This window comes from Halichoerus grypus, chromosome 3, assembly GCF_964656455.1.
Source record: "Halichoerus grypus chromosome 3, mHalGry1.hap1.1, whole genome shotgun sequence".
Taxonomy (NCBI): domain Eukaryota; kingdom Metazoa; phylum Chordata; class Mammalia; order Carnivora; family Phocidae; genus Halichoerus; species Halichoerus grypus.
In genome coordinates, this window is record NC_135714.1 from 98293081 (window position 1) to 98315338 (window position 22258).

Below are 22258 nucleotides of genomic sequence, written 5' to 3' on the forward strand. Positions count from 1 at the left end.
ATATACATGGAGTGGATGTCCTATGGAAACAGAACAGGAGCCTATTTTGCATTCCAATTGACTTTGGAGAAAGAGGAGTGTTTTGACAATATAAATCCTTTGACAGGAAATCTTGGGGAATCTTAAGGCTTCTGTAGGACATGAAACTAGGTGTTCAAAGCAATCTGTGACGGTCAATTTTAAGTGTCAACTTGACTAAGATAAGGAATGCCCAAATAGCTGGTAAAACATTATTTCTAGGTATGTGTGTAAGGATGTCTCCAGAAGAGATCAGCATTTGAATCAATAAACTGAGCAAAGATCTTCACCAATGCAGGTTGGCATCATCCAAATCACTGAGGGTCTGAACAGAACAAAAAGGCAAAGGAAGGACAAATTCACTCTCTCTCTGCTTAAGCTGAAACATCTACCTTCTTCTGCTCACCTGACTTCCATTGAAGTTCCTGGTTCTCAGGCTTTTGGACTCAGACCCACAACAAACTTACACCATTGGCTGCCCAACTCTCAGACCTTCAGACTCTGAATTACACCACCAGCTTTCCTGGTTGTCCAGCTTGTAGGCAGCAGGCAGATCGTAGAACTTCTATGCCTCCATAATTGAGTGAGCTAATTTCTGTAATAATCCTCTTCATATAAACATATATGTATTGAAGAACCCTAATACACAATCCCATTCTAGATACTGGATAGTATCTAGTTTTCATATAGAAGGAGAACACCAAACATTTATACAGTTGTTCTGATTATTATGGGCTAATATCTTATTATAAATACATGCTGTGCCACATTCAAGAAAGTTACAAGAATGATGGGCTGATGCAGGAGGAGTTGCTGTGTGACTGAACATCTATATATAGGCAGCAGACACCCTCTCATTGGTATTTGTGGTCTGACTGAGAATCACTGGTTTAAGTTGTGGATCTTGTTTTATACTTTAAATATATGAATGTGCTATCTTATTAGTAATAAAATTGCTGAATTCTCAAATTTATATCATTCTGTCACAAAGTTTTAAAAAAATGAATCAAATGTTGACCACTTCTTACAATTGACTTATCTGTGAGGCTATTACTTATTTTTAGATTCAATCTGACCATGATTATATTTCACAGCCACTTCGTGGTTTTCCATTGCTACACTGCAGCTTTTCAAGGGTCCTGTGGTCAAATAGGCTTTAAGAAATGGGAAACGAACCATGAGAGACTATGGACTCTGAGAAACAAACTGAGGGTTCTAGAGGGGAGGGGGGAAGGGTTAGCCTGGTGATGGGTATTAAGGAGGGCACATCCTGCATGGAGCACTGGGTGTTATAGGCAAACAATGAATCATGGAACACTACATCAAAAACTAATGATGTAATGTATGGTGATTAACATAACATAATAAAGAAAAATGTACTAAGAAAAAAAAAGAAATACTGCTATAAGGTGTCATTTTTACAGATGCATGTTTAAAGAGGTAGGACTCAGAAAACAGAATGCAGTTTCCTATTCTGACTCCTTTCACAAGAAGCTATGAGACAGGATTGTGATTATTCAAATTATGGGTGGGGCTGAATAATGAATTATCCATTAGCCAACTGACTTCCACTGTCAACACCAATGTAAACTGTATGTCACAGATCAACTCCACACCTTCAGAATGAAATTCCTGGGACATGAATAACTTCTGCTAAGGCCACTGTAAACACAGATCAAGGGTGCCAAGGGCAAAGCAGCAACATGAAGAATCCACAGGATAAGAGCTTCACCCTGGAAGTACCGCAAATCAAGGACATGGGCCTCTTTCAGACAGTAGTACTAGAATTAAATCATTACTAACTGAAACAAAAATTACACTGTCAAAACTTTGAAAATAGCAAGCATATTAAGCAAAAATGCATATAAGTGAAGCAATTCTCAGAGCTGCAGAAACTTAGAACGACACAGACAAATGAAGGCTTTCTCAGCAAAGCTGAAGCATATTTATGGTCCTACTGTACTTGGGACTCCGGTGCTATTGAAAAGCGGAAACCCAGCTGTCACCTAGGACAGGAAGGGAATTCTGCAAACTTGGCAGCAATCCTTCAGCTGTGTCCTTAATACCCCTCTTGTAGTGAGCTACGGTGTGACGTTACTACAGAGCTCACAGAAGTCATGGAGATAGCTCCGTGAAGAATCACAACGGAATAAACCGCTGTATAGAGCGGATTCTGAAAAATATCTCATGATTTCACCCCCCTGAACTATCATATCTCAGTGTTCCTCACCAGTGACCATATTTATTCACCCAGTTTCAAACCCTCAGTCATCCTCAACTCCTCCTTCCCCCTCACTTCCATCTCCTAGTAGCTGCCAACTCTGGCAGAGTCCACCTCTTCACTGGAAATCCATTCCCTTCTTTTGCTCTTTAAGGCAGTGCCTGGTTCAGGTCCTCACTTCCTCACACTACTAAGTAATTTATCCTCCCAGGTTCTAGTATGTTTCATTTAATGACCACTGCACAATTCAGCCTGCTAAACCAGTCTGAATCATACCAATCCCCCTTTCAAACCATCTTCAATTATTCCTCATGGCTCTGGACAACAGACATCCCCCCAGCCTGGCATTCAAGACTCCAGGAATCTCCAGGCTCTGCCCTCATAGCTCCTCAACGTCTACACTGACTGTTGCCCACACATGTCCATACAAGCACCACATGGTGCACCTGCCCTGTTGCTTCTTTCAACTTCTCTTTACATCTGTTCCTCACCATGCACACAAACCCATCTATTCAAATCTTATCTATTTTCCAGGGTCCATATCAAGCATTGCTTCCTCAGAGAAACATTTCTCCGCTCTCCAAGTAATGTCATCTCCTGCTTCCCTGAACCTACCACATTTTCCCTGGCATCTGTTATGATCTGCTTTCTATGCTACTTATCTATCCTATCTACTACATAATTTTCACTCAATCAATATTTATTAAGACTTGACTATGTGCCAAGCATTGTATTAGGCATCGGGGATACAAGAATGAATAAAACAGCAGTGATCGCTCCAAATTACATAGAGGAGTTACAGGCCAGGATTACGACAGAACATTTAGAGTGTACCACATAGCAGGTAGCTAGAACAATTGTTCTATCAAGGTGCTAGAAAAACCTGGTAAACACAGTGTCATTCCGTTAAGATGCCTTGTTTTAAAAAACATAATTCTATTAATAAAAAAGATCATTTAAAATGGGAAATCTGAAGAATCATATAGTGTAATCTTTAAGTCCGTAATTAGAGACCTATATATAATTACAGCAAAATTGGAAGAATACCAAATATTTCCGCTGAAATATTTTACAGCAACGATTTCCATTTTTTGAAGACATAAATTTATTTAACGAAACAAATGAAAGAGAGGATGAAAAGAAAGAAAATCAGATTTTCGTGTCAATGGGACTTCAAATAAATGAATATAATTAATTTGAATGAATGAACAAATGAATGGAAAAAGACTACTGGTTTGGTTTTTTTGACAGTTTTTAGACCTAGCATTTTAGAATCTCAGTAAAATCCTCGGAAGTTCACGTGGAGATAACAGATAAGGATATGTATAGTCAGCAGGTAAAAAGAGAAGAGAATACAACTGTGACGTGAGCTATGTGAAATTATCATGAAGGAGAAAAACAAGACAAGATTTCTCTATGCCCATATCCTTGACTCAAGCACCAGTAAAGAAACTCATTTAAAAGATGGAAAAGTTCTGGGGCGTCTGGGTGGTTCAGTTGGTTAAGGGTCCGACTCTTGGTTTGGGCTCAGGTCATGATCTCAGGGTTGTGGGACTGAACCCCGAGTGGGGCTCTGTGCTCAGCACGGAGTCAGCTTGAGATTCTTGCCCCCTCCCTCTCCTTCCCCCTACTCACGCTCTCTCTCTCTCTCTCAAATAAGTAAATAAAATCTTTTTAAAAATAAGTAAGAGAGGGAGAGTTCTTACCACACATACCAGTTTGCATACAAGTAAGTATGCAAATTACTACATCTCAGTGATCCTATTACATCTCAGTTTGAAATACCCACCCCCCCATTCACAGCAGGTGTCCCGTGTTCCACACCCTCTCCTCCTCACCCCGCTCCCCTGTCTCAATGATTCCCTATTTACCTCATAAGCATCTTTGATGTTCAAGGGCTCACCAAGTGCTGCCACATGTCCCACAATGCCTTTGTTCCATTCTAAGCGGATACAGTTATTTGAAGCTTCTTCCAGCGTTGAACCTTCTGCAACATCAAACAGGCGGCTGATAAGAAACTTGTCATTGGAGCTGTCCTCACAGACCAGAAACAGCGAATAGCGATCGGCGGAGATAAGTCCATGAATATGCAAGAAAATTTTGTGACATAAGGCTGTGACATCCAAATGACTAGAAATATCTTTCACTAATTCCAAGAGTCTTGAGCACTGGTCCCCTTCATCATTATCAAACCTTCGGGGGGTTAGAGGCATCTGTTCCCTCTTTTCTGAGTCAGCGAGGAAGCTCACAGTGCCCTCAGAATCCTTGACAACAATGGGTCTAAGAGGCCGGTCAAATTCGGAGGCAGAGATTTTCCTGGTTGGTGTTCCAGGTGCACTGCTATCTGCACGGGGACTCTGCTGCGAGGGGCAAGAGCAAGATTCTGTGTGGTCTCTGATGCCTTCCTTGCACACAGGGATGGTGTGGACTCTCTCAGCGAACCAGGCATTGACCATTTCTCTGCAGAACAGAATGCAGACATAGTACACATTTAAGAAAGAAAGGGGCTATCCCTGAGAGCTGCTAAAAATTCTCTCATGGCAAACTGATTAGATAATTATTCAATTTTTCATAGAAAATAAAAACAAGGTGGTTTATTTAAGAGTTTTATTTTGAAAACCTGTAAAGAACAATTGCTTCAATGAACATTTTAATCAAGTCTGATGCCTATACACATAGATTTTCAGATATCTGATTTGCAATGCATAAAGCATCAAGTCTGCTTCTCTCAAAAGCAGTTTGCATTAGCATAAAAGACACTAGATTTGACAACAGTCTTAGGAAAACATAAATACAAAAATTAACTCGCTGTCTAAAACATACAACTTGTTCTGAAGTTAAATATTTGAAAATTTAAAACAAATATTTATCTAAATTTGGCTAGCTAATAATATGCTTAATTTTAGATAATTTTATCTATATTGCTATATACAGATTAGATTTAGAAGGGGGAAAATACAAACAATTTGATCTGGTATGTAGAAAGATTATAGACTTCTGTAAATATTATCCTAATAACGCTTGTTCAATAATGGTAAAAATTATGTCTTCTTCTAGATTATCTAACTCCTGGTATAAAGGAAGAAAATTAAAAAGTAAGGAATACCTAATTTTAAAAATTTAGTCCAAGAAAATTTAAATTATTTGTTTTTAATGTACCTCTCTGTTAAAGAAATCCACTTGAGTTAAAGGCTTCATGGTGGGTGATTTTTTTTTAAACAAACATCAGATCATACACATCAGAAGGATTATTCAATTCAAATGATTCCCTTTGCAAAATTGTAATCTTATACCAATTGATAGTACCATTACTTCAGACATTTTTGGAGCTCTTCTTTTGAAACTAATTTCTAAGAAAATTCATAAGGTAAATAAGGATATTCGTTTTCTCTCAAAGTTAGATCTTGTTTTTCACTTAGCCTTCCTCTCAAAACTAACGAACAAAACCCAAACCAAAACAAAACAAAACAAAAAACCCACAAAAACATTAAAAAAAAAAAAAACCCTAGAGTAACAGTTAACTTAATCTCATATGCATAAGATTTGACTTTTCCCAAAACTCAAATTCACCTTCAAAAGACAAAAACTTGCTATCATTGAAGATATTTAAAAGAATTTGCCCATAATAAAAGCAATGCAATCCCCACTCTCCAATGACATATTGATTATTTTCACTAAAAGGCCAGGACAAAAAAAGTTTGACAATGCACTATTTTGGAGGGTGTTGGTATACTACTCTTCAATCTTCTTGGCTGTAGGAAAAACTGTTACCACCTCGTTGGAGGCAAACAGGCAATATCTAACAAATTTTAAAATGCATTTATCCTTGTTCCAGAGATTCTACACATGTGGCAAAATAGTGCCCCCATATTTCCCGTAGCCCTGTTTGTTATAGCAAAGATAACAAGCTACCCGTACCACCACTGGAAGGCTGGGTAAATACATAATGATACATTTATACAATGGAATAGTAGGGCGGTCCTTGAGAAATGGTTGTATGTACCGCTGTGAATAATTTCCATAATTTATTAAGTGAAAAAAGAAGAATACAGAAGGAAAAAGAAAAGGCTGACTTATTTCTGAATCTCTACTACGTTTTCCATTTCTGAGATATTCCCTTGGTTATTTTGTTTTGAACAACAATGTATTATTTGGTAAATATCTATTACTCTGAAATAGTGCCAGTCTAGAATGGAATGGGTAAAAAAAAAAAATAATAACAGATATTATCAGGACGACCTCAGAATTTCAAGTGTTGGATACAGTTATAAAAAGCCTTTCAAAGATCCTTTAAGAAGAAACACTTACATAACCCCCCAAAATTGCAGTAGCGGTGCCAAAGACATTGATTTAAAAAATGCATGTGAAGCTGTCAAAAATGTACAAGAAGTTTCCAAATAAAATTGTTTTGTAAAATGTAGATAGGAAAAAAGCACTATATCTAAATTAACATACTTTATGTGATTTAAAGATATGTACATGTAACTTAAATTGTTAAATCAATATAAAAATAGGCATTTGAATGATTTCAGCTACCATCCTAAAATTTAGTCCAATTTATTTCTTATCTTCTTATTGGAAAGTGGTGATCAACTGTTTTTTAATCAAAATATCTACCTGACAAATCCATGAGGATATCTAAACAACTTAAGGCAACTTAAAATGGTGAAAACAGAATTCCTAATGCCCTACCCATCATCTTACTCCAATCTCACTCCCTGCCAGCTTTCCTCATATTAATAAAGAGCACTATCACCTCCCTAGTTACTCAAAGCAACATCTAGGATTTACCCTAAATTTCTGTTACCTTCAAATCTCACATCTAAGCCAAGTCCTGTCAATGTGACTCCCCAAACCTTATATCCCAATCTGTTCATTTCTACCTCTTGCATTACATCCTGGTCCAGTTCCACTATGGCCACAGCGCCCCACTGGTCTCTCTGTATTATACTTGCCCCCTTTCAATCCATTCTCCCCACAGCAGCCAGAGAAATCTTTAAACAAAGTATATCTTCACATCGTAATTATCCTACTTGGCTTCTCAGTGAATAGAAAACAAAACCCAAACTCTTTTAATCCCCTACCACAGTTCCACTTGCCCAGGCTGGCCTCCCTGGTGCTCCTCAAGCCCCCCAAGCTCTACCTGCCCCCAGTCTGGAATGTTCTCACCTCACTTATGTCTGGTTGATCACAGCTTCTACATCCTCCACTCAGACAGGTCTTCTCTGGTCATGCCACCTAGAGGGGCCTCTGACACATGAGGTTCTCACCTCCCAGCACCTAAATTCTTATTACTGGTTATTTTTCTTGTTTGTTAATCTGTTGTTTTATTGTCTGTCTCCTCCAATCAGATGTAAATTTCATCAGAGCTACTTGTCTGTCTTGGAAAATGCCTGTCTCATAGTCTGTCTACAATAAATAATTCTTGAGTGAAGTGAATGGATCAAGAAGTAAAGCTCCTAAATTACGCCAAAAGGGACAATAGTCTTTGAATATCTGAATGCTGGTATATTTGTTACAGAGAATCAACACTGTGGTTTAACTATTAATATTTTTCACCTCTTGGATGTAAGCCTCATACCTGACTATGGTTAATTTATCCTCACATAACCTGCAGGGCCTACTATATATCTTAAATAGAGCCAGTGCTTAAAAATTCTTTGTTATATGTTTTTTATTACTGTATTTGTCTCAAGTGTTTTTGTTTCTAGTTACTTTCTTGGTGAGATGAACTTAAATTATACAGGAAAAGCAGATCTTGTACATTTACTCATTCAATCAACAATTTTTATTAACCACCAGTCATAGGGGAAGGGGTTTCTCATGACCACATTATTGATTATCTGAGTCCCTGTAGTTATATGTTTATGCAGGAAAACATACGTTATCATAATATCAACCCACAAATAAAATTAAATCATTTCTCACACCTCTCTCTCTTCACACATCCCTTGAAGTTTTGCAGTGTATGACCTAGGTGGCTATATGAAGTCGGCCTTTCCTCTTAAGACTATCAATCCTCTCCCAATAATCTTTTAATATTTCAGTCTCTATACAAATATATAACCTGCAAATCAAAATTCAAATTCTTATATAAGATACAGAATTTCTAGAAGTAGAGCAAAGTAATGTTGGAGAACCATTACAATATTATTTTTTTATAACTATATTACATTACATGACAATTACAATATTACACAATGCCACTGACAATTAAGGGCTATGCCCAATTAAAGACCAGGTAACAAATCAAGAAAGAATCAACAAGGAAAATGACATAACAGATACTTGAAAAGAGAATTTTATTTAAATAATTATATTCAAGACTAAGAAATGTCCTTGAAAAAACTGATGAAACATTCAAAAATTTAATTTGAAAAACTGTTTTTTTTTTTTTTAAAGATTTTATTTATTTATTTGAGAGAGAGAGAATGAGAGAGAGAGAACACATGAGAGGGGATAGGGTCAGAGGACGAAGCAGACTCCCTGCCAAGCAGGGAGCCCGATGCGGGACTCGATCCAGGGACTCCAGGATCATGACCTGAGCCGAAGGCAGTCGCTTAACCAACTGAGCCACCCAGGCGCCCGAAAAACTGTTTTTTGAAGAAAAACAAAGAAGACTCTCTAACCCTGTTGTAAAAGTCAAACACGGAGAAGTTAATTGATTATGTTTTGTTAAAAATTGTTTACTCTAAAATTTAGCATGGAATTTTCATCATAATATAAATTTTATTAAACCTAGGACAAGATTAATTTACTGTCATAATCTGTGGTTCCATTTTCCAGATATAGTTCCAATCAAATCCTTTCCACTGATTTTTTTTCCATTTTGATTGGATTCATGCTTAAATATCCCTTTTTTTTATAAAATGAGTTATTCTCCTAAGGCAAAGATCTGAGTGTGTCGGGCACTATGCTGGGCACCAGCCAGAGAGTACTGAGCTCCCCAAGCAAACCATCCAGTGACCACTCCTCCAGAATTGAAGTTTATGTTGTGTTCAGGAGTTAACTTATATACATATTGGATTTTGCCATCATAAGAAGTTAAATGTAAATGCACATAAATGAATAAAGATGGAAAAGATGACTGTGAACACGTCAGATATCAGGGTAAAAAGTACCAGATGGGATTCAAGAAACCTAGATGGTAATTCTGACTGGACAAATCACTCCTGTGGCTAGGATCAGATCTCTATTTTCACTTCTCTTCCTTGATTTTGTGGGATTTTGAAAAGTACGTATATGAATGATACTGGGAAAAAACGGGGGGCACCATTTTATTTAAACCTGGTAAGGCAGGCATTAACAATCCTGCTTTCTAAATTATGAAGCTAAATTAAAATGGCTGAACCAAAGACATTCTATTTGGTAGCAATATCAGGAGTCAAATCCAGGTCTCCTTTTCCAAGTCTTATGGCCTGTAAGAATATAAACGTTCCTAGAACATCAATGCTTATCATGAAGGAGGCACTCTGTAAACTTCTAGCTGCATACGAAAAGAGTCAAACTCAAATTCAAGCATCCAAGGCATGGAGAGAATAAGATCACATACAGTAACACATCCTCTAACTTAATTTTTTGCACTCAGATCATAAAAAGATGGCACATTAAGCCACTGAGGTAAAAACTGTCTCAAAGGACTCGGAGGATAAAGATTCTTAAGGGTAGTGTCCTGAAAAAAATCTGACTGAATCCCATGTCTGTTTCTCTGAAACCAGGTCGTGTTTTATAAAAAAAACCAATGCACTGAAAAAAAAAATGTATCATGAATGTGTTCAAGAGAAGAGTCATTCTTAGGGTTGCTAGATTTAGCAAATAAAAATACAGAACACCCAGTTAAAATTGCATTTCAGATAAACAATGAATAATTTTTTAGTTTGAGTGGTATCTGAAATTCAAATTTAACTGGGTATCCTGTATTTCCTCTGACCACACCACTCATTCTATATTCTTTTCCCCAACTGAAATTGTTGGCAGACAGACAACAAAGAAAAGGTAGGTTCTATATCGCATACTAATGAGTTCCAGGCTATCAAAGCACTAACTCGAATTTTTTTTTTTTTTAGATTTTATTTATTTGACAGAGAGAGCACAAGCAGAGGGAGAGAGAGAGAGAAGCAGGCTCCCCGCTGAGCAAGGAGCCCGATGCGGGACTCGATCCCAGGACCCTGGGATCACGACCCGGGCCGAAGGCAGCCGTTTAACCGACTGAGCCACCCAGGCGTCCCACTAACTCAAATTTTATCATCAAAAGAGCACAAAGGACTACCACACTGTGATCCTGTGTATGATAACCGAACCTTTGGAAAGCGTACAGATTAATAATTTACAGTATAAAATTCCTCTGTAAACCAAGTTCTTTGATTTTACTCTCAAAACCACACCATGCATTTAATAGAGAATAAACAAATTATAATTGACTCATAAAAGAGGGACTGACTAACTGCTAAAAATCCTTGGGACTACAAAGCATCAAGGGGCTAAGTTTTGGGGAGTCCTAAATTCTAATCTAATCTAAGCATTTGCTACTAATGAATTGTATGACCAGTAGCAAACAATTTCTTCCTGAGTTTCGACTTCATCTTCTATAAAACAGGGAAAATGCCACCTGTTCTGACTTCTTGATGAAGTGCAAGGTGCTGTCTTCAGCAGGGTTTAAAGTCAAGAATACCAAACAGGCCATCAGAAGGTAATGCTATTTCAGCTATAAGACTACACAGATGTGAGGCTGAACCACTTAAAATTTCTCTGGATTTCCAGTCTTTCAGTTGTAAACACAGGCAGGTATTAAAAGGCCATGAAGACCGCCCCCCGCCCAAAGGATGACTTTCTCAACAGGCCATTGGGTGATCATTAGGTCAGTCAACTCAATGTCCTTTTGCCCCTCGCTTCCTCTTTTTTAAATGGGAGAAGGACCTCCTTACTCCTTCACTCACCGCTCAGGGCAGATACAGGAGTCAAATTAGAAAATGCTTGTAAAAGCATTTCAAACTCTCCTCCATATTTTGAAGATTTCGCTCTCCTGTACCCTTAGCACTCGTTCCAATGGAGATGCAGGGCTGGGGTAGGGAGCGGTGGCTGTTCATTTCTTCATAAAGTTCTAAGAATCAGACAAAGGATGAGGGGGAAAAGGTGTTCCTGGTGTACAAACCCACAGGCTGAGTGGGCTAACAGGGTCTGGAAACAGGCTGCCTACAGGCATCCTGATGGCTCAAAGCCCTTGGCCAAAGCAGATACTACAGAATGCCATTCTTGATAGAATCCCATGAAGTTTTTCCCTCCTCCAAAAAGATGAGTTCTATCATAACTCTAGACAAGTTGCAGCCTAACCATCTGAGCAAAAAGCAGGAAAGAGACACAAGTGCTGCAATGTATTCTGACCCTGTGTTACAAGCACTAATAAGTTAGGGCCTCTGCTCTCGTGGATAAGCATGTCCTTGCTAACTGCCCGGCAAAGCTGGGAGCAATCAAAACCAGGGCGGCCCTCTTGAAGTTTTTCAGTTGACTTCATTTTACAAGGCTGTTAACAAAAGCTAACAGGCCCTAGACACTTGAAATCAAGCCACGACCAAGGAAAATGCAGTGAAAATTGGTGCCAAGAATTTATATTCGATGACAAGATCCTGATGTTTAACATCCCATCCAAATCATTCCTTCTCTCTTTACCAAAATCTGTTTTATGATCCTTCCAGTCACTTATATCCTTCCTTATTTTATGACACAAAGAATTTCTTACCTCGTAAATGAGTTGTATTATACGCTTTTTTTAAATGGGTAAATTAAATATCGTTTGTGTTTGTTTGTTTTTAACATTCACAGTATGTCTTAAAATAACTAGAGAAACCCTGGAGGGTACCAACATCAATGCTGGGAGTTATTCCTCTCAGGTAACACAATGTGAATATCATCTGTGCTTTCAAACTTGTATATACCTTAGATTCTGCTCAGGCTCACAACGGGACTCTTTCCCACACTGAGCAAGTAAAGAGCCCAGAAGACTGATATTAATTAGATGAAAGGAAATAAAGCCAAATGGCAGTTGTCAAAAACTTGCCATGAGTTGTCATAAATGTGACCTGAATTTTAAATTTCAAATCTTTTTAAATATTAATGAATCCGATCAGAAGTTTATTATCTTAATATTCTACTTTAGGGAAGACTCTTGCACCCCAACTGCTCATGCCTCAATGGCAATTTGATTTAAAAGTCCGTGTCATGAAGAATAATGTTTAACACATTTTGATTTTACTGAGGTTCTTTATAACACTACCAGCACTGTACCCTTCAAAATGGTGTCACAAAGTAGGTGGAGTGCCCTACAAAATTAAATGAGTTCATGCACCCAAAAGGCCAGGAAGCCAGGTTTTAGCAGCTGCTGCAGGAAAAGGCTGAGCTGGATATTCCTAGTTGGACATTTTGCATCTTTAGGAATACACAGAGGGATGACCAAGTTCATTCATTCGTGAATGATAAAAAAGATAAAAAAAATTGGGGGTGGGGAGAAAACTTAGAAGGTGAATTGTCATTTTTTACAATGGTTGTAACAGAGTTTATTTCCTCAAAATTATCAACATGGCAGAGCCCTGTGTACTTACATTTTTTAAGTAGATGAAAAGTGTATCATTCTTAAAATGATACAGTCAACTAACTTAATGATTTAAATTAATGGTTCAAACCTAGTAATACCTTTTTTATGGATATTTAAATAGATATAAGTTTGTATATTGGGTACACTTCATCTTCTTTCTAAAAATATTATTAAGTTGATTAGCAATCCTCATTGAAAAAATGAAAGGTAACTGTAAGGCACATACTCTGTTAAGAATCAAAACTTTTCCTCCTTTTCCAATTTTTCATTTTCACTCAAGATTATTAGAAACCTATCACAGGAAAGAAAACTACAATTTATAGTTTGTGTTCTAGAAATTTTCCACTAATCTAAACATGTCACAGCTTCCTCCAAATGCCTTCTATCTAAAAATATTAAATAGGAAATGCATAACTTATTGACAGGACAGAGGGATGTAAACTCTTGCATAGTATTTCAAATATGGTTAGCAAAAGACACACAGACACACACAGACATCTGGGTCCATAACGACTCCATGCAGTGGAGTTGAAGTGCTCATTCATCTTACGAAATGAATCTTGAAAAAGACAGAACTGCCTTAAAATATGTATTTAATATTCCAGATGTCTTGAAAGGGAAAAATGATTAAAACACTTTGTCTAGGTTTTATACAATATTTCTTGCCATCTAGAAAACTACGGAAAAGGGTGCCTGGGTGGCTCAGTCGTTAAGCGTCTGCCTTTGGCCTAGGTCATGATCCCAGGGTCCTGGGATCGAGCCCCGCATCGGGATCCCCGCTCAGTGGGAGGCCTGCTTCTCCCTCTCCCACTCCCCCTGCTTGTGTTCCCTCTCTCGCTGTGTCTCTCTCTGTCAAATAAATAAATAAAATCTTAAAAAAAAAAAAAAAAAAAACTACGGAAAAAAGAAAAATTTACAAGGCAAAGTAAAATTGTGATATAAACACAGTAACTGTCATAAGTTAAAAATACAATTAGATGAAACCTAATTGTGGAGCAACTAAGTTTAATGTGTTTTGTACTCTTGCCTAAAATAGTGTAACAAAAGATAAAAATTCTTTGAAAATATACCGTACTTACGGTATTTGTGTTCTAATACTAAAAATATAATTGTGATGGCCTAGTACCCAAATATTCAGCCACTCTATTTTAAAATGTCATTTGAGAGTTCCCACTTTTTATACTCTAAAATTATATATGGAAACTAAACCCCCTTGGGCAAAGTCTCTAGGCACATCGTTTAGTAATGTGCATGCACATTAAATGGCCCTAGGAGAAACCTGAACATTTTCCTGGAGTCCACATGACATTAAATCTATGAGCCTTTGCTTTGCTTCTTTTACCGCTGACACTAAACTTCAGTAGAGCCTGGTGGGTAAGGGCCTTAGGTGGGACAGACTTAGGCTTCAACCCCAGAGCTACTTTTTTCTAACAGTAAAACCTTAGGTACATTATTCACTCTCTCCATAAAATGGAGATAATGACAAACCTTCCTCGGGTTCTTAAGAAAATTAAAGGAGGGGCGCCTGGGTGGCTCAGTCCATTAAGCAGCTGACTCTCGATTTCGGCTCAGGTCATGATCTCAGGGATCGATTGAGCCCTGTGTTGGGCTCCATGCTCAGCCGGGAATCTGTTGGAGGATTCTCTCTCTCTCTCCCCCTTTCCCTCTGCCCCTCTCCCTGCCCATGCACACACACACACTCTCTCTCTCTCAAATAAATAAATAAATAAATAAATAAATAAATAAATAAATCTTCTAAAAAAATTAAAGGAGATAATGCATATAAAGTGACAGCATAGAATTTGGGACACACACACTCTATGTTTAATACATGATAGTTATTATTTTTGAGATAATCAAACATTATTAAATCGAGTGTATCTTCAAAAGTGATTCTTTTTAATTTTTTTAAAAAGATTTTTATTTATTTACTTAACAGAGATAGAGAGAGAGTGCAAGTAGGCAGAGCGGCAGGCAGAGGGAGAGGGAGAAGCAGGGTCTCTGCTGAGTAGGGAGCTCGACGTGGGGCTCGATCCCAGGACCCTGGGATTGTGACCTGAGCCGAAGGCAGACGCTTAACTGACTGAGCCACCCAGGTGCCCCTCAAAGCGATTTTTTGTAAAAATAAAAATAATTTATTCAGTAGGCTTGTACAGAATAACTAGATGTTAGCCACTGTTTCTTCTTAAAGCTCCTAGTTTAAAAGCACTAATGTCTCTACAGAAACACTTATATGAAAAAAATAGTTGGTTTAATGTATTTTCTCAAATTAGAACTGAAAAAACATTAAGACTCCCTAGACTAATAACTACATTACATGACATAATTTTCTGAATAATATATAAAAATAAAGAGCTGAACATTTAGTTTAGAAAAAGAAATGCAAGAACATAACTTGTTTTTCCATTACTACTTAAAAATTAATTTTTTACAAAAATAAATTAGAGATTTGGGGATGATTTTTTTTGTCAAAGTATCAAAGATAAAATAAAACTGACAACAAATGTGAGAAAATATATAACTAATTACCTACAATGAAAACCACAGCAATATTTCATAATAATCATAATTCTAAACTGGAGTATGGTTTTAATACTAGACAAAATAATACTTTAACACTCTGCTACAGATTTGGAGACTAAAGTGGTCTGTTTTAGTTCCTACCCTAAGGGGCTCAATTGAGGAAATTCTCTTAGTAGGCTGAAGCCTGGGCTTTCTGGAGGGCTATGCAGCAAGTCCTTAAGTAGTATCATTTGGGGAGATTTGCACGGTGCCTCAGATAAAATAGAGTAAAAAGTTGCAGGCCCTGAGTAATGCACAAAACACAATGCATTCTCATGTTTTTAAGTTTACTATTAAAACGTCATCCTTTTTTCTTTCTCTCCAGTGCTTTTTTTCGTTAAGTCCTGTGAATTAATCACTTTAAAACCAGAAATAGGAAAAGTGTACTAATTTCCTGTCTGAAAAGGGATGGTTAAAAACTCATATGGAAATCTGCTAAAATTATCAGTAGGAAAAACACAAAAATAACTCACATAAAATAAATAAAATGTTAAATATTTTTCCTGCTCTTAGGTCCTAGTTTTATAGTTGTAGTTAAACTGTTTGCATAATTTGACCTGGATCCACTACTCATATTTGGAAAGTAGTTAAAGAAGGAAACTTCAATCTGAGAATCTGAGAATCTGTTCTCCTTGTGAGAATCAAGAATGCTTAGAGCTGGGGTGCCCGGGTGGCTCAGTCAGTTAAACAGCTGCCTTCCACTGAGGCTGAGGTCAAGATCCTGGGGGTCTGGGATCGGCTCAGTGTTGGGTTCCCTGCTCAGCGGGGAGTCAGCTTCTCCCTTTCCCTCTGCAGCTCCCCCTGCTTGTGCTCTCTCTCTCTCTCTCAAATAAATTAAAAAAAAAAAAAAAAATAGAATGCTTAGAGCTGAGAGATTTTTAAACTCACTAATGAATTTCTCTGCCTTCTCCCACTTTTTAAAGCCCAGGGTTATTAATTTGGGCCAATCCCAAAGCTGGGGACAACACAGGGAGGTCTGGGCTCCCATTCCAATTCCCTTTCCAGTACCTCACACAATCCATAAATGGTTCTATTCAAATCATTAATTTTCATGTAAAAAATACAGCCTCTTAAAATCTATAAAATCACTGTTCATTTGTTCTAATTCCCATTTACCAGATTAAAAGAATGACTATCAAAATCTGTGATAATATTTAAGCCACTGATGATTCTCAAGGTACAATAGTAAACTACTGAAATTCACTCTAAAAAAAGAGAAGGAAATATGCATTATCTCCTTTAAATTTCCTAAGAACCCTATGAAGTAAATGCTACCTCCATTTTACAGAGAAGGCAGATAAAGCACCTAAGGTCATACTCTTTGTTTTTTTTTTTTTTTTAAGATTTTATTTATTTGACAGACAGAGACACAGCGAGAGAGGGAACACAAGCAGGGGGAGTGGGGGAGGGAGAAGCAGGCCCCCCGCCGAGCAGGGAGCCAATGTGGGGCTGGATCCCAGGACCCTGGGACCATGACCTGAGCTGAAGGCAGACACTAAATGACTGAGCCACCCAGGTGCCCCAGGTCATACTCTTTTAAAGAGATAGTTCTAGGGTTGAAGCTAAGATTTTTCCTACCTAGGGCCCTTAACCACCATCAGTAGAAATCAATATTAAACAGATTATTATGAAATATAAAACAATATTAAATAGTTCAAAATACTATATTTTTAGTATTAGAACACAAGCAGTATGTATGTAGTAATATGCCCTTGGGAGCACTTGGAAATGTGGGGTATAATGATGGGGGTGCTCTGGCATTTAATGTCCGGGGCCCAGGGATGTTAAACATCCTGCAATGTGTTGAACAGCCTCTCACAACAACATAAAAAGGTCACCACCGAATGCTAATAGCATCCTCCCCTTTTCTTTTTGGGGGGGAGAGAGAGGCAGGGGAGGGGCAGAAGGAGAGGGAGAGAGAGAATCTTAAGCAGGCTCCACGCCCAGAATTGAGCCTGACGTGGGGCTCGATCTCACCACCCTGAGATCATGACCTGAGCTGAATTCAAGAGCTAGGCACGTAACCAACTGGGCTACCCAGGCACCCCAATAGCATCCCTTTTGAGAGGCACTGGTTTAGATGAAGAAAAGATGACTATACTATAATAGGCTATTAAATGAAACTGGGGAGATTTGGAGCACCTCCAAGTGATAGCCTCGAATAATCTCTACCCAGAGGTTACAGTGATTACTTCTCCTGGATCTGGCATGGAAAGGAAATGAATGCTCTGCCTAAAGTTATTTACTATTTCCAAGTTTTCTCCAGCTATGAAAACATCTGAGAAGTTAACTGAGACTAAACATAAATAAAATACAAAATTGCTTCATATGGTTTTACGTTCAAATTTGACCAAGAGTTGAAAGAGACATGTTCTGTTATTTTCCATGCATTCACAATCACATGTGTGAAAAATGTTCCTTAAAGGAAAACATACTTATATCTGAAAGAAAACATAATAACTGACTGACATCTATGCTGTAAATACGAAACTGATTTGTTTTGTAGTTGAGATGTGGGAAGACTGCACTAGATTGGCATTTTTCAATCTGAGGTATGAGAAGGCCTGAGACTCCCAAACAAGTATGTTTTGAAGATCTGTAATTTTTCTATGAAAATGTCTTAACTTTGCATTTTCACACTGATGATAATTAAAATAAAACAAAACAAAACAAAAAGGTGAAAGAATAAAAGACTGGATGACCACCTTAAAACCACGCACTGTCCGGCAATTTTAGCAGGTTTATATTTGTGTTTACAATCACACTACAGCTCAGTGGTTCTAGGATAAAGAGAAAATAAAAAAGAGACAAATTTAATATGCAAATATGCTTTCAAACCAACTACAAACCAAAAGCTGGTATGCTGTGCTATCGGAATAAAAGCTTGGTGACTGAGCAGACCCAGTGGGAGAAGTGAATCATCATTAGTGCCGCTGTAGCAAAGGTGAGCTGACCTCACCAGACCCTTTATTGGGCAGTCAGGGCCATATTCACTCTGCAAAGGTGATTTAATAAGTGCTGTCAAACTGCATCTGGCTGGAGATGTACCATTCTTATTTCATAGTTAACTTACAAATTTATTTAGGTATTACAATTGGAAAAATGCCGTAATTATGATTAAATTATATCTACTCTTAAGAATTCCACATTTAACTAACATTAAATAAAAGGAAGTCCAACACTAGGTATGGTAGATATCTGGAACTTGTGGGTGTGTCTATATCATTTTCTTTTGGGAATTCCCTCTCCCCCAAAGGCATTTCACATTATGGGTTACCTGCCCCAACAAAGTACTTGGAGAACCTTATTCTTCTGGACACAGTGATTGGTCCAGAGCAGACACATAACCCAAGCAAGGCCAGGGTAATTTTGAGAGGACTGACACAAATAACAAGGTATTTCTCTAACATCAGAATTTTAAGACCCACAGAAAGTTGCCCTGAAAAACCTGCCAGGGACGCCTGGGTGGCTCAGTCGTTAAGCGTCTGCCTTCGGCTCAGGTCATGATCCCGGGGTCCTGGGATCGAGCCCCGCATCGGGATCCCTGCTCCGCTAGAAGCCTGATTCTCCCTTTCCCACTCCCCCTTCTTGTGTTCCCTCTCTCACTGTTTCTCTGTCAAATAAATAAAATCTTTAAAAAAAAAAGTTTCCACCATATAAAGAAAGCATACAGAAAGAATAAAGCCAACACAGCACAGGGCCCAAAAACAGATGGGTGGATGAATGGGTAGATGGATGGATGGATGGATGGATGGAAGGAAGGAAAGAAGGAAAGAAGAACGGACGGATGGATGGATGGACTGGAGGAAGGCCAGATTAAAAAGATATACAGACAAGCAGAATCTTGACAATATTTGATCAGCTGAATTTCAAAACCAAACAATCTCTTATAAGTCAATTTTGTATGAATTCAAGTAAGGTTTATGTTACTTATGGCCAAACACTTTCTAACTAATATACTAGAGATGAAGAAGAATGTCTTCCTTTAACAGAGGAACATTACTTAAGTCTGAGAAACACTGGATTACATGATCCCCTCTAACTCTAAATTCAAAAATCCTGTGTGTGTGTGTGTGTGTGCGTGTGTGTGTGTGTTTTAATTATTTCATCTGCTTAAAAGATCAGGATCTTTTCTTACAACCTTGGCATATGTATTCAACAGAGAGTAGAAATAATGATTGCTATTTTTCACAGTTATCACTAGGGATATGATACTAGAGGGGGGATCTTTTTTCTCCCAAGTTTAGATTTAATAAAATTATTCAGAGAAGATAATTTGCAAAAGGTTGATTTTAAAATTCACAATTAAGGGAAAAGTCTTGAAGAATACAGAAGCTAACAATGGCACACAATACTTCAAAAAGCATGTTCAGTACAAACTACAAACCAGAGAAATAATAAATAGATATCCTTAAGAGCTGTTTAAAAGTTTTTTAGAATACATATCAAAATTAAATATTTTATTTATTTGAGAGAAAGCAAAAGAGTGCACTCAAGGGGCAGAGAGAGAAGCAGACTCCCCACAGAGCAGGGAGCCAGATGCAGGGTTTGAACCCAGGACCCTGAGATCATGACCTGAGCCGGAGGCAGACGCTTAACCAACTGAGCCACGCAGATGCCCCCTAACAAAATGATTCTTAAGAACTTAACACTCAGTTTGCCTTACCTGCCTTAAACATTTGGTTAGCAGTTAAGTATAAATTCCTACCAATTAAAGAAAATGAATAAAGCACTTACATCATGAAAAAAATATACATAATTCAAATTAAATGGGAATACCAAGTCAGGAAATAAGACTACAGAGCTAAATATCAAATGAATGACTCATGTTGGAAAGACTTTCTTCAATTTTTATTCCTAGGTATGTAGCTCACAGGCACTTCTTACTGAGAACCTGATGTAACAGATATCTCCAAGACCACATCAATCAGCTGTAAACACTGGTCAACTGAATCTACTCAGCTGTAAACACTGGTCAACTGAATCTACATCTGTCCAGCTAAATTAATTTCATAGGAAGTCCTGCAAAGTCAGTAGCTAGCCTGCATCCTAAATTCAGAAATTAGTCATTTTTCAACCCTCCACGATCAATCAACTCAGTGATTTATTTAATTGCCCTACAGTCCTTACCAAAGGCTTTCATCCAAGGAAGAGGTTGTCATCCTACAACCAGCTCTGAGAACAAAGAACAAATCTAACTCAACATAACAATTACAGGTTTAATAAATTATTAGGTTGAAAAATGTTTGGGGGATAAACTAATAAACACCAAACTGTTCTGTGTAGCCTTTTCAATTAGGGAAGAAATCTTTCCTGAGCATTATTAAAATGCATTAGGAAGTTCAAGCAAAGTTCTAAGTTAATTTGTGTTTCAAATCTAAAGGAAGGGGAGTATCTTAGAAAGACATTCTCTGTAATCAGATACGGATGAAGGTACACACTTCACCTATAAAACTTAAAAGCCAGTTTCAGATATTTTAAATATTTAAATATTTAGGTGGAATTACTTTAAAAGAAAATTTTGTTGCACACCATATTCAAAATGCTAAAAATTGTACACCCTGAGGTGTTGAAAACATGATCTTATGAAAATATCGGCCATTTTCACAGATCTGAAAAAAAGCTACTGAATTGTACTATATGCCTACTTAAGTTTTTGTTAGCTAAGCAAATAGATTTATTTCGAGATATCCATCTATGAATAATTGCCACTGCATTAATTCTACCACATTTTTAGGAATCATGACCTTGCATTGCAGACTCTAAAATGGATCTGAATTTGAAACCCTGAGAACACTAGCGATAGAAGGGCAATGAGAAACATCATTATAAGGGCTTCTACAGCTTCTTTTAGGAGGAAAGAATCTGATACACATGAGTACTTTCAGGGCACTAAAAAAGCAGCTTAAAGCTGACCATATGAACCCTGTTTATAAACAATACAAAAAGAAAAGGTCATTACTGCATCAGAATTACCATCATAAAAAATATTATAAATAATATTAAAGTCACACTGAGTCAATAACCACAGGGTTTAATTATCTTCAACACTACTGACAGCTTAATAAAATATGCTTAACAAATCATTTGTCTGAAAATTGACAATTATATTCCTATGTAATTACAGAAACAGTATTTTTAAAAAGTGGATGGCAATATTTATTTTATATCCATCATCTGATTTTAATATAAATATCTTGCAAATAAAAATGTTACAGCTTTTAGAGATAAGAAAAAAATATGAAAGAAAGAAAAGAGAAAAGAAAAAAGTCTCAAACACAGGACCCAGAATGTCAACTAACTCAGCACAGTTTTGCAGTGTCAAATAAAAAGTCTATCATAGAAAGTTACATGGAAGTGTAAAACTTCTGTTTCTGGACTTTGATCCAAGCGGTCATAAAAACTGGTCCTCATTAGTAACTCCTATTTCCATTATATGCCAAATATTCTCAAACTTTTGCCTAGTACAAAACAAAGCAATAAGAAGTCAATCATGTTACCCCTACAATACTAAATGATCTAAAACATAACCCACAATGGCAGAAATGATTAGTAACTAATGAAAGGTAACATTATTTTAATATGCTGTCAAGAATAACAACAGCTGTTAAAGTGGCATTAGCACCCGGAAGCCTTCATTTGCAAATGCATGAAGATTAAAGCCCTTAATTAACACAGTATCTCAGGCGGGTAGAACTGCAAAGTTGTCTAGAATGGTGAGGGTGGGAGTTTCCATATGCTGTAGTTTACTAGTCTCCAATTAATTTTTATGCCAATAGATTATGTTATGAATTGTTCAACTGACACTCAAATTCACATAAACAGGCTGTGATTACTAAAAAGCATCTATGCTCCAAGCTTGTAGCTTT

General features: G+C 37.4%; 1 protein-coding gene across 5 annotated transcripts in view; it reads right to left on the reverse strand.

Moving 5' to 3' along the window:
- The window catches only part of PDE5A (phosphodiesterase 5A), a 143496-nt gene that overhangs the window by 117577 nt on the left and 3661 nt on the right, over positions 1-22258 (reverse strand). For all 5 annotated transcript variants that reach the window (XR_013446442.1, XM_078069184.1, XM_036091774.2 and 2 more), the window contains exon 2: positions 4111-4699. Coding sequence is in view for 4 of the 5 variants with exons in the window: in XM_078069184.1 (XP_077925310.1) it covers positions 4111-4699 (589 nt within the window). In the remaining variant the exon portion in view is untranslated. The remainder of the gene's footprint in view (positions 1-4110; positions 4700-22258) is intronic.